A 14,452-nucleotide genomic window follows, 5' to 3' on the forward strand; every position below is an offset into this window, starting at 1 on the left:
CGCATCTGTAAGATGCGCCAAATCTGGCATAGCCTCTCTCTTCCCATTGTCCTGTAGTGGTGGCATATGGGGTAATGAGGGGTTAATGTCACCTTGCTATTGTAAGGTGACATTAAGCCTGGTTAATAATGGGGAGGTGTCAATAACACCTATCCATTACTAATCCTATAGTAGTCAAAGGGTTAAAAAATACACACACATTAAGAATAAAGTCTATTAAATAATTAAACACACAGGTTTTCCATCTTTATTACACTCTCAATCCAAGCGAAGCCTTCTTTCTTCTGTAAAAAATCCAAAATAAAAAAGCAACAATATCCCATACCTGTCCGCCATACAGTCAAGTCCCACTCTGCAATCCATCTGAAGGGGTTAAATCGTTTACAACTGGAAGCAGTGCTAATGCTACCGCCCCGACTATAAACCATGGAGGAATGAATTAATGAAAAGCTGCCTGCGCAGCCTCCCCATCTGACCGGACATGAATTCATTAACGTGGGAAAGTTTCTGAACTTTTTCCCACGCTGCCGAGTTCACCTCAGGTCAGGCGGGGCCACTGCGCAGCCTCAATGACTACCGCTGATGTCACTGACGCTGCGCTGACTCCCCGCCTGACCCGTGGTGAACTTGGCAGAGTGGGAAAATGTTCTGAAACTTTCCCACACTAATGAGTTCATGTCTGGTCAGGCGGGGAGGCTGCGCAGGCAGCTTTTCATTCATTCCTCTGTGGTTTATATTCAGGGCAGTGGCATTAGCACTGCTCCTGGTTATAAACTATTAAACCCCTTCAGATGGATTGCAGCGTGTGACATGACTGTATGGTGGACAGGTATGGGATATTGTTGCTTTTTTATTTTGGATTTTTTACAGGTGAATAAGGGCTTCGATTGGATTGGAAGTATAATAAAGATGGCGAAAATGTGTGTTCAATTATTTCATTAAAAGACTTTATTCTTAATGTGTGTGTTTTTTTTAACCCTTTCATACTATTGGATTAATAGTGGATAGGTGTCTTATCGACACCATTCCATTATTAACTGGGCTTAATGTCACCTTACAATAGCAAGGTGACATTAACCCCTTATTACCCCATATGCCACCATTACAGGGCAATGGGAAGAGAGAGGCTAAGTGCCGGAATAGGCGCATCTTACAGATGAGCCTTTTCTGGGGTGGCTGGGGGCAGATGTTTTTAGCCGGGGGGGGGGGCAATAACCAAGGTCCCTCTCTAGGCTATTAATATCTTCCCTCAGTCACTGGCTATCCCGCTCTGGCAGACAAAATTGCGACACCTACAGCTCCAAAATTTTACACACACACACACTACTAACATTATTAGTGAGGGACATTAAAAAACGGATATGCAATAGTTTACTGTATGTAAACCATGTCTGATATCCTATCGGGTTCTGTAATGACAGATGCTGACAATTGAATTATCGGCTATTCTGCTATCTAGCTCTGTATGAAATATCTACTATATAAAGCTGAATGTGTGTATGTGTGTGTGTATGTGTGTGTGTGTGTATGTCCGGGATTGGCATCTGCACCGTCGCAGCTACAGCCACAAAATTTTGCACAGTCACACGTCTGGACCCCGAGAGCGTCATAGGCTACGTTGTGAGGCAAAATTTTAACCCCGCGCGTTCCAATTCACCAAACAATTTTGCCCCTATCTACATAATGGGGAAAAAAGTGAAAGGAAAAGTGTTGGAGGCGTCGCAGCTACAGAAACAAAATTTTGCACAGTCACATGTCTGGACCCTGAGAGCGTCATAGGCTACGTTGTGAGGTGAAATTTTAACCCCGCGCTTTCCAATTCACCAAACAATTTTGCCCCTATCTACATAATGGGGAAAAAGGTGAAAGGAAAAGTGTTGGAGGCGTCGAAGCTACAGCTACAAAATTTTGCACAGTCACACGTCTGGACCCCGAGAGCGTCATAGGCTACGTTGTGAGGTGAAATTTTAACCCCGCGCTTTCCAATTCACCAAACAATTTTGCCCCTATCTACATAATGGGGAAAAAGTGAAATGAAAAGTGTTGGAGGCGTCGCAGCTACAGCCACAAAATTTTGCACAGTCACACGTCTGGACCCTGAGAGCGTCATAGGCTACGTTGTGAGGTGAAATTTTAACCCCGCGCTTTCCAATTCACCAAACTGTTTTTCCCCTATCTACATAATGGGGAAAAGTGAAAGGAAAAGTGTTGGAGGCAAATTGACAGCTGCCAGATGTGAACAAGGGGGATTTAAAGAATGAGAGCGATGGCGCCAAAGAGTATATACCGATCAGTTGCTAAGGTGGGGCCCCGACATGAGATACTCACCACACATGGGGATATGAACACACACACAAAATGCGCCACACACTACCACGTGCTTGAACACATATACCACCCTCAGCACACATTTCACCACACATACACCAACCTCGCCACATAAAAGTCGAAACACAAAAGTCGCCGCTCAAAACTCGCCACATGCAAAACTAGGCTCACGCAAAACTCACCACACGTGCAAAACTCACCTCATGGGAAAACTCGCCACACGCAAAACTTGCACCCGCGGAAAAATTGCCACATGCACAAAAGTTGCAACACATGCAAAAGTTGCCTCACACAAAACTTGCACATACTCAAAAGGCACCACACATAAAACTCGCCACGCGTAAAACTTGCCATGCGCAAAACTTGCTGCACACAACTTACTACACTAACCTGTCACATGCAACTCGACACACAAAAAGTTGCTACACGCATGTCGCCACACAAAACTCATCTCACAAAAGTCGCTACATGCATGTCGCCACACGCAACTCAACACACACAACTTGACACATGAAACTCGCCCTAGAGCACACACAAGTCTGGTATTATCCTTCAAAAATAAAAATCTGATTAATAAGCAGACAAACTACAAGAGCAACAAATATACCATATAGGAAAGCTGTCAGTCACATGACCTGTCTTTTATGTGTATGTGTGAGCTAATATATACTGCCAGGGGGGAGGGCTTCCTGTTGGCTGGGGATTTATCAGGCTGCCAATTTAGCTTACAAATACTGAGGTAAAAATACTGACCAAATAACGTGTGAACGAGGTCTAATACAGGAGGAGATGACATACAGATATATATACTATGTACAGGGGAGATAACACACAGGTATATACTATATACAGGAGAGATGACACAGGTATATACTATATAGAGGAGGAGATGACATACAGGTACATACTATATACAGGAGGAGATGACATACAAGTATATACTATATACAGGAGGAGATGATACACAGGTATATACTATATACAGAAGCAGATGACCTACAAGTACATACTATATACAGGAGGAGATGACTTACAGGTATATATTATATGCAGGGGAGATGACACACAGGTATATACTATATACAGAAGGAGATGACATACAGGTATATACTATATATAGGAGGAGATGACATACAGGTATATACTATATACACGGGAGATGACATACAGGTATATACTATATACAGGAGATGACATACAGGTGTATACTATATATAAGAGAGATGACAAACATGTATATACTGAAGTGAAAATGAGAGGTGTGAGGTGAAAATGAAAAGGTGTGAGTGCAAAATGAGAGGAGTGAGGGAACATAGTGGAGTGATCGAAAAATGACAGATGTGAGGTCGAAATGACAAGTGTTAGGGGGGAATGAGAGGACTAATGGGGAAAATAAGAGGAGTGAGGGGGAAAATGAGAGGTGTGAGGGAGAAAATGAGAGATGTGAGAGGGAAAATGAAAGATGTGATGGGGAAAATGAGAGACGTGATGGGAAAATAAGAGAAGTGAGGTGCTATAACTAACCACAGATATTTACTATGCCCAGGCAGCGCCGGGCTCTTCAGCTAGTAAAGATATATATGTGTGTGTCACTGACATATATATATATATTTATATTCAGGGTGGGCCATTTATATGGATACAACTAAATAAAATGGGAATGGTTGGGGATATCAACTGCCTGTTTGTGGCACATTAGTATATGGGAGTGTGAAATTTTTTCAAGATGGGTGGTGACCATGGTGGCCATTTTGAAGTCGGCCATTTTGGATCCAACTTTATTTTTTCCTATGGGAAGAGGGTCAGGTGACACATCAAACTTATTGAGAATTTCACAAGAAAAACAATGGTGCTCTTGGTTTTAAAGTAACTTTATTCTTACATGAGTTATTTACAAGTTTATGACCACTTATAAAATGTGTTCAAAGTGCTGCCCATTGTGTTGGATTGTTAAAGCAACCCTCTTCTACTCTTGACACACTGATAGCAACACCGCAGAAGAAATGCTAGCACACACTTCCAGTATCCGTTGTTTCAGATGCTGCACATCTCATATCTTGACAGCATAGACAATTGCCTTCAGATGACCCCAAAGATGAAGTCTAAGGGGGTCAGATCTGGAGACCTTGGTGACCTGGAAAGTGGATTGGTCATCGTGGGCCAGTTGAATGGCCACCAAGGTCTCCCGATCTGACCCCCCTGAGACTTTTATCTTGCCCTGAAAGACTATGTAGTAGATGACCCCAAAGATAAAGTCTAAGGGGGTCAGATCTGGAGACCTTGGTGACCTGGAAAGTGGATTGGTCATCGTGGGCCAGTTGAATGGCCACCAAGGTCTCCAGATCTGACCCCCCTGAGACTTTTATCTTGCCCTGAAAGACTATGTAGTTGTAGGTTGGAGTTGTGGTGTTCTGTAGTTTGCTGATGCACATGTGTGTTTATCTCCTGGACCGTTTTCCCATTTAGTTTAGTTCCCTTTCCTCCCTGTCTCTATCTTCCTCCCCATTGTTGGGTAGTACTTTTGTATGATACATTTTTCTGTTATCCCTGTTTTGTCTTTGTGTCTAATTTACCTTTCTCTTCTGTCCCATGTCTCCTGGGGTGGGAGAGGGGTCAGATTAGGGTTTTTATAGGAATATAGTAATGTTGGAGGCTCGGGCCTCTCTACCTTTAAGAATACCTCCGGGGCAGGGATAGTTAGGGTCCCTGCTCTAGAGACATTTTGAGGACCCTCTTCTTTACTGAAGACCGTCACAGCGTGACACATATTTCTACCATGACTGCAGCAACGCAGAAAAAAACAACCCCCTTTTATTTCCGTGCAGTGATGTGATCATGGTAAAGCAAGATTGTACTGCATGTGAATTCATCTGTAAGCCTGTGCCGCAGGAGTCATCAGCACTTTCCAGATGTCGGGAGGGCGGGGTGCCTTACTACAAGAAGTTACGTACAGTAAATTACACATGCAGATTCTAAATCTATAATAAACTGTTCCTTCAAAATAAATGTCAGACTGTGAATTGTGTCATGTTATTAGTTTTTAATTGTAAAAGATACAATATTTATATATCGATGGCTGAGCAATTGATTACTATTTATTCTCACGGGACAACAGAACTTTTCTATGGAATTTTCAAATTATTATCTCTCCAATGAAGCATTTTTGAGAGCTACATCTTTTTTTGTAAAAGCAGAAGTAGCCACTAGATGGCAGTATAGAATAATTTATGTGCTCTTATTTATAACAAAAATAAAAGTGAAGATCCGTACTATTCCACATATACACATTACGTGACAAGAACTACTTACACTGCAGCATACAATCCCCCACAAGCCGAATGGATGAAGCCTCTAACCATCGTATGCAGGATAAATGTAAAGATCTGCCAAATAATAATGATAATAATAATAATAATATACATGAAGTTAGTCAGTACAACATTCCTACCAAAAAGGAAAAGATGACTAATATGCCAACTATTTACAGCCGAAAAATCCACATGTGCTTTCAGAAAGAAAGAAATGTACTTTTGCAACTGAACATTAATTTGACACATACAATTTTATATACACCAAATTGTTACATTGACTATCATCAGAAGTCTATATTTTGTTCTGTAAAGGTTAAAGTAATTGTCTCATGAAGTCCTTGGTGCAACGCCAGGATATACAATCATATGTCCATTTAGGCTACGTTCACACTAGCGTTGTGCGCCGCTGCGTCGGCAACGCGACGCACAACGCACCGAAAAACGTGTGCAAACGCACGCAAAAACGCTGCGTTTTTCGACGCGTGCGTCGTTTTTTGACGAAAATCGGACGCAAGAAAAATGCAACTTGTTGCGTTTTCTTGGTCCGACGCTAGCGTCAAAAAAGACGCACGTGTCGGAAAACGCAACAAGCAAAAACGCATGCGTCTCCCATGTTAAACATAGGGGCGCATGACGCGTGCGTCGCCGCTGCGTCGCCCGACGCTAGTGCGACGCACACTAGCCAAACGCTAGTGTGAACGTAGCCTTAGAAAGTGTCTGTGTGTTGTGAACCCAGCCAATCACTAGAATGAAATGTCAGTGGTAGCAGAAACAAGAAAGGTGCTGTCCCAGTTACCTAATAGATTTGCTTTTCTGGGTAGCTGCTTGAATATAAGAAATTAATTAATATATAAATTTAGACATAAATTCATTTATTTTAAATATAAATCATTATATGTAATAAAGTAATATAGAGAGCCTAAAGCAAACCTATAAAGTGGCTTCCAAAAGTATTCACTCCTTGGCTTTTTACCTATTTTGTTACATTACAACCTGTGCTGAACTATTTTGTAATATGATTTGTGTGCAATGCATCAGCATTAAATATCCTAAATTGGTGAAGGGGGAAAAATATAGACATAAATTCAATTTATGGGATCAAATAACTAAAAATTGGCATGTGCATATGTATTCAGCCTTTTGCTGTAATATTAGCTCACAACTATCTTTACTGGTTATTAACAAGAGGTGACACCCCCCAAAAATGATGTTGGGGCCCCTTCTTTGTAGTAACAAGCAAAGGCTAGGCAGACAGTTGCAGGCTGATGTTAACAGGGAAGGAAGAGACCATGCACCTCTTCAACCTCTCACTCACAACAGGTGTCTTTCCCTCATCCTTCAAGCATGCCAAGATCACACCCATCCTCAAAAAGCCCTCCCTCGACCCATCCTCTGTGTCTAGCTATCGCCCAATATCTCTTCTCCCTTATGCCTCCAAATTGCTGGAGCAACACGTCCATCTTGAACTGTCCTCCCACTTCTCCTCCTGCTCCCTCTTTGATCGGTTACAATCAGGCTTCCGTTCCCATCACTCAACTGAAACTGCCCTAACTAAAGTCACCAATGACCTACTAACTGCCAGGAGCAAGCGACACTACTCTGTCCTCCTTCTCCTGGACTTGTCTTCTGCCTTTGACACTGTAGATCACTCCCTTTTGCTACAAATCCTCCCATCCCTTGGCATCACAGACTTGGCCCTTTCCTGGATCTCGTCATATCTGACAGACCGAACATTCAGTGTCTCCCTCCCCCACACCACCTCCTCACTTCGCCCCTTGTCAGTCGGTGTTCCTCAAGGCTCTGTTCTAGGACCCCTACTCTTCTCCATCTACACTTTCGGCCTGGGACAGCTCATAGAATCCCACGGTATGCAGTACCATCTCTACGCTGACGACACGCAGATCTACCTCTCCGGACCTGACCTCTCCTCCTTGCTTACCAAAATCCCGCACTGTCTGTCTGCCATTTCAGCCTTCTTTTCTGCTCGCTTTCTACAACTGAACATGGACAAAACAGAATTCATCATCTTTCCCCCATCTCACTCTACCCCTCCACCAGACCTATCCATCAATGTCAATGGCTGCTCACTATCCCCAGTCCCACACGCCCGGTGCCTCGGGGTGATCCTCGACTCTGCCCTCTCTTTCAAGCCACATATCCAAGCCCTTGCCTCCTCCTGTCGTCTCAAACTCAAAAATATTTCCCGGATCCGTGCTTTCCTTGACCGCAACACTGCAAAAACGCTAGTGCATGCCCTTATCATCTCCCGCCTCGACTACTGCAACCTCCTACTCTCTGGACTCCCCTCTAGCACTCTGGCACCGCTCCAATCCATCCTACACTCTGCTGCCCGACTAATCCACCTGTCCCCCCGCTATTCCCCAGCCTCTCCCCTGTGTCAAGCCCTTCACTGGCTTCCTATCGCCCAGAGACTCCAGTTCAAAACCCTCACACTGACATACAAAGCCATCCACAACCTGTCTCCTCCATACATCTGTGACATGGTCTCCCGGTACCTACCTACACGCGACCTCCGATCCTCCCAAGACCTCCTTCTCTACTCCCCTCTCATCTCTTCTTCCCATAACCGCATCCAAGACTTCTCCCGTGCTTCCCCCATACTCTGGAACTCTCTACCCCAACACATCAGACTTGCGCCTACCATAGAAACATTCAAAAAGAACCTGAAGACTCATCTCTTCCGACAAGCCTACAGCCTGCAGTGATCCTCAACCTACTGAACAGCCGTACAGCCAGCTCTTCCCTCTCCTAGTGTATCCTCACCCACCCCCTGCAGACTGTGAGCCCTCGCGGGCAGGGTCCTCCCTCCTTATGTACTCGTGTGCCTTGTTATCTGCTCATGTTTAATGTATTTGTCTATATTTGCCCCGTATTCACATGTAAAGCGCCATGGAATAAATGGCGCTATAAAAATGTATAATAATAATAATAATAATAATAATGGATATTGGCCCCCTCCCAGACTAAGAACATAAGCGCTCAGCCGGCCCAGAAATGTTGCATTTACTTGATGCGCCAATTCGAGTCCTGGCATCAGTAAGGGGACTGGAGTTTATAGAAAGTTTTCACACAGCTAGGGGTGACGTCACTGAGGTGACCGGAGATCATTGGCTATGAACTCCACTCCCCTTACTGATGTCAGCTCCAGGATGCCAGGCTGAGTGTGATGTGACCACTCGGCAAAGCATCCAGATGTAACCGAGTTCTGTTCTTTGCTGAACAAACGGATTATCGGCGGACAGATGAGGATTTCTTTGTTTTTATATTTTTCTGTGGATATTAATAAATGGATGAAAGAGGGTTGGGGAGTTTTATTTCAAATAAAGGATTTTGCGTATTTATTTAAATTAATGGACTTTACTCTGTGTTTGGCTTTATTACATTTGACTATGGGGTAAGTAATGGGGTTGTCTTATAGATGTCTCTCCATTACTAACACCTGAGCTTGATATCAGCTGGCATTACAAAGCTGACTTCAACCCTAATACTATTACCCCACTTGCCACAGCACTAAGGCAAGTGGGAAGAGCAGAGACTAAGTCCCAGAATTGGCGCATCAAATAATTGCTAATTTCTGGGGCAGCTGAGGGCTGATGTTCTTGGTCTGGGAGGGGGCCAATATCTGCACCCCCTTCCTAGGCTATTAATTTTATCCCATAGCTGTCTGCCTAGCCTTTGCTGGTTATAAAAAATTTGGGCACCCCACATCATTTTTTTGTTAATTACCAGTAAATGCTAAGTAGATATCTGTAAGCTGGAATTAATGGCCTGTTTATTGCCCCTTTCCCAGGCTACGAACATCAGCCCCCAGCTGCTGGATTTCACTCAGCTGGTTAAGATAATATGGGAGACCCCACGCCAATTTTTTATTTTATTCCATCTATATATTTCTTCTATGGTATTCTGACAGTTCACGCTGTTAATTTACTGTACTCGGCTGATATAAATGTTCCTATGAGATAGGTGCATAAAAATCACACGGCACAAGCATGGTACGTATACCATGCATTTTTTTCTCACACCCATTGACATTCAATGGTGAGTCTCGACTGTTTTACGCACTCAAATGCATTTTTATTCACCCCAATTCCAGGTGAGGAAAAACTCGCAGATGAGCACTGCCAAACTGAATAACATTGTAGCGAGTGCAATTCAAGGTTTTTTCTTTCTTTACAATTTTGTCTTGAAAAAACTCATAATCTATACTAATAAATAATTGTCTGTTGTAAAAAAATCAAGCAAAACAGTTTTTAACATATATTAAAATACTAATGACAATTTTAATCACTTACTTGTAATGGGAGATTGTTAATCAAACACGTAACCCCGAATATAATAAGTATTATATTTGTGAAAACAAATGCTCTGGTAGCATTGGTGAGTTTCTGCACAGTCTTAGATCTAAACAATAACAAAAAAAATTAAGTTAGAACAAAATGGGATTTTGTAAAATATAAGACAAAAAATAGGCAAACCTTGTGTGGCATTGGATAGTGTTAGTATTAGGCCGGAGTCACACTACAGTGAGATACGGCCGAGTCTCGCAAGTTAAAAACAAGCTCTGGCGCAGGCACTCCGGGGCAGAGTGTGCAGCTCCATGCATTGCTGTGCGGCCGCACGCTCCACTCTGGAGTGCCGGTGCCAGAGCTTGGTTTTAACCAGTGAGACAAGGCCGTATCTCGCTGTGTGTGATCCTGGCCTTAGAGTGTGTGGCAACTTCAAGTCTTATTGACAATCCAAGTTGTGATATAAAGATAATAAAGCTGCCAGTAAATTGAACTACATTTTAAATATGTTTCTTCATTTGGTAGACATACCAGACATTATCTGTGCATTAATTATCATTAAAAAATTATCCATGTAAATTGCAATGTCCTTGTATAAGCTGAAAAAATAGGTGATAGATGTATGATTGCTGCAGGTGGAATGCAAAGTCCCCTTTGTAAATCAAGCGATAGTGCACATGTGCAACCACTGCTCTACTTACTGCATGTGAGATGGGCAGAGATGGCCAAAAGGTTATCTGTGGCAATCACATACCGTAGATAGTGAACAGAGTGTTGGTCACACGTGAGCACGGGTTGTTACGATTACAGGGACACGAAAAATGTCTGTGTTATTTGCTGACTTGTGATGTTTATTTCTATTTGGTAAACTACCATACATTAAAAATTATGCTTTTGTTATTGCTTATTTTGTTGAAGGTTGTGGGTTTGAATCCTGGTGAGACCAGATTACAAGAAAAGAAGATAATTGTTTAATTAATTAACAACTTTCCGACATCGGGCATAATAGAACGCCAATATCGGACTCCACCTGTTTGGTGCATGCTCCGGCACTGAGCATGCACTTTTCCTTTCCGTTATATTCAGCTGACATGTGCTTGCAACAGCTGCAGGTGGAATTGCGATCCACCCGCGGCTGTTAGCTAGTGGCACTTTAAGTGCAAGCCCCCCTGCCTCTAGTCATATACTCACCCTTCGCTGTCTTCACCGTTTTTCGGCATGGAAGTCAGAAGCTATGTTACAAGCTCTCAATGCAAGTCTATGAATGCCAGAATGAGCCCAGAACGAGACTCTCAGACTTGTAATGAGAAGTAACCTCTGCACAGCTCCATGAAACAATAGAGCTGACCGGCAGGTCACTTTTCACCCGAGACCGATGAGAGCAACACTGGAAAAAGATGAAGGCAGTGGCAGGTGATTATCAGACAGGGTGCAGGGAACTAACATAAAAAGCACCACTTCAGCGGTGCAATAAAAAAAAACACTGGACTGGTACCTTAATGTAAGTGTGTGCAGAGCATAGAGATGTCGGCTCCACCCCCTGAGAAGGATCTATGGTGCAATAAACACTGCCTGAGAAAAGACATCATCCTGGGTGAGTAAAAAGCAGGACATGGCCCTGACCTGTCGGGACAGCGGGACAGCTCCCTCAATTCGGGACAATCCAGCTCGATCTGGTGTGATAATTATGCCTTTTGTCTTTTTATTGGTGATTACCATAAATATATATGGGGTCCATGTTCTATCACTGTATGGGCTCCTCTCCATGCACTGTAGCTACTAGCTGAGTTACATAGCCATCACCCAACAAAAAGTGATACAATCAGAGTAGCAATTTCAAGTCTTAAAGATAACAGCCACATGCACACTGAGTGATGTGACTGCAGGGTGCCAATCAGCTGCCACGACAGTTGGGGGAACTTTTGAGGTTCCCCATGTAAGATTTCCTATGAACACCAGCCTGCGGATGGGCTTTATAGAAGATCATCAATTTCACAATACCCTGGAATACTATTGTATCACATTGTATTGCACAAGCAATGATGAGACTGCAACTTCAAGTCACCTAAGGGGACTAATTAATGATGATAACACATTATACATTTTTAAATAAAAATATATATAAAAAGTTTAAAATACAAAAATCATCCCCATTGCCTAAATGAAAATAGCATAATGTAAAAACTAAACAAGCTAACATATTTGGTATGGTTCTTTGCTTAATTGCCTAACCTAATAAAACAATTTACTGGATATGATGAACGATAAAGCTGAAAACAAAACATCGAACAGCTAACATTACCATTTTCCTGGTCCTTGCAATTTCCTCAAAAAATAAAACAAAAAAGCAATCAAAATGTCACACATGCACCAAAATGGTAACAAAAAAAAGTTCACCCGAAGCACGAAAAACAAACCCTCATACACCTCCATCGAAGGAAAAATTGTAAAATTTATGGATCTCAGAAAATGGCCAATTTTTTTTTTTTTTGCAAAATTCTGACTTTTTTCATCGCTAAATAATATAAATATAAATAAAAATAAATAACTAACCAAGTTTGATATTGGTGTAATTGTACTGAGCTGGATGATCCTATTACCAGGGTTTTTTTTGTAGCACAATAAATGACCTAAAACAATCACAGAATTGCATTTTTTCAACACTTAACAGCACTTGAATTTTTTTCTCTTTTTTTTCATTAACAAAAGGTCCTCATTATATTTATGTTGATGGAAGCAAAAAAGGGGAAGAGGAAAAATGAAAGAACAAAAATGAAAAATTGACCAGTTCCTCATCTCCCTAAAAAAATCCAATAAGTTATCTTCTGGCTCTGCCCGGGTTTAACACAATTCTGCAACGATATAAATAAATCTTTACAAAGTATGGGCCTAATGTCGCAAGACCTGAGCCCCCAGGATGTCTTACTTTCCCTCCCTTCCACTACTTTTAAACCAGGGAAGCATGGTCTGCTTCCCATTCTAGTTGCAGCTGCTAAACATCTGATCTCTACACACTGGAGGCAATTAACTCCCCCTACGCTAAAAGAATGGATCTCCAAGGTCCAGGACATCCTTCGCCTAGAAGAACTATCTAGTTGGGAAACTCGTTCCCATGAGAAATTTCTAAATTCTTGGCTTCCCTGGATCGAATTTTCCACCCACTCTGGTGGACCTGCCTCCCCCCCCCCCCTTTGAGAGTTGTCTCTACTGCTATAGATATGTCTCGCCATGCGTGGTTTCTGTTTCTCCTTCTCCTTGCGGGTTCTGGGATGCGTCGCCGTGACCGAGCCCCCCCCCCTTCCAAAACGGGCTGTTTTTTGTTTCATCGCATGACCTGCCTCATGTTCGAGCCTTCTGTCCTTCCTCACCTCTTGAAACGACTTAATTGCTTTTGTTTAACTCCTACCATCATATCCTATAGCCTTCATCTATTTTATATGTGGAATACCACATTTTTAGGCTATCCTTTTTTGGCCTGAACCAGTTCGTTTATGTTTTACTATGCTCACTAATTTTCCTTCCAGCAATACCCGGTTGGATTTCCTGTAATTTTTAGTGCTTTATTATCTCCTGAATCAACATTTGTTTGGGATTCATATGTGAGCTTTTCTGTTTATTAATATTTGTTTATGTTATTTGAAAACTTTAAATAAAGAATTTAAAAAAAAAAAAAATCCAATAAGAACTGATCAAAATATTGTGTGTTGTGTGAAAACTATCAGCTCATCACACAAAAAACAAGCATTCACACAGCTCAATTGATGGAAACGTAAATGAAAACGGTACAGGTCTTGGGATATGGCAGCTCAAACCAAAGTTTTTGTTTTTTTTTTACAAATTTCTAAAAAAAAATTCTCCTATATTGTAAGAAAACTGCATATGTTTGGTTTTGCTGTAACTATATTGACTTGAAGAATCATAGTCACAGTAACTTTTAAGGCCGGGACCACACTTGCGAGTTCAATGCGAGAAACTCGCATGAGTCTCTCGCATCAATACCCGACACTGCACTCGGGACTGGAGGGTTCAGCTGCATAGAAATACATGCAGCCGCAAGCGCCATTCACAAGAGCCGGCGGCATTGCCGGGACTTGATGCGAGAGACTCGTGCAAGTTTCTCGCATTGAACTCGCAAGTGACCCGGGCTTTACACAAATTGTATGCGTTTAAAACAAAGTAAAAAAAAAATTGCGGAATTGCATTTTTGTTTAATTTCATCAGACTTGGAACTGTTTTCCCGTTTTCCAGTATGCTGAATGGTAAAATGAATGAGGTCATTCAAAACTACAACTCGTCCCAGAGAAAAACAGACCATGATACAGCTATGTGGTCGGAAAAATAACAAAGTTATGGCTCTTGAAAGTAGGGGGAGAAAAGTGCAAAAATGTAAACTAGCTGCAGAGCGAAGAGGTAACTATTACTATGTGCGATGCAGAGAGACAGAAAGAAGCCTTCTCCAATATCCTACACCTATACCCTGTAATACCAGAACAAGCTGCCCAAGAT

The 14,452-nt window shown here is 42.2% G+C and overlaps 1 protein-coding gene across 1 annotated transcript in view; it reads right to left on the bottom strand.

Annotated features, from left to right (window-relative positions):
* The window catches only part of SLC43A1 (solute carrier family 43 member 1), a 195,194-nt gene that overhangs the window by 26,365 nt on the left and 154,377 nt on the right, over positions 1-14,452 (bottom strand). The window contains exons 12-13 of the mRNA XM_069752981.1: positions 9,953-10,061; positions 5,638-5,711 (exon numbers count right to left, since the gene is read on the bottom strand). Coding sequence (XP_069609082.1) covers positions 5,638-5,711; positions 9,953-10,061 — 183 coding nt within the window. The remainder of the gene's footprint in view (positions 1-5,637; positions 5,712-9,952; positions 10,062-14,452) is intronic.

This window comes from Ranitomeya imitator, chromosome 2 (assembly GCF_032444005.1).
Source record: "Ranitomeya imitator isolate aRanImi1 chromosome 2, aRanImi1.pri, whole genome shotgun sequence".
Lineage (NCBI taxonomy): Eukaryota > Metazoa > Chordata > Amphibia > Anura > Dendrobatidae > Ranitomeya > Ranitomeya imitator.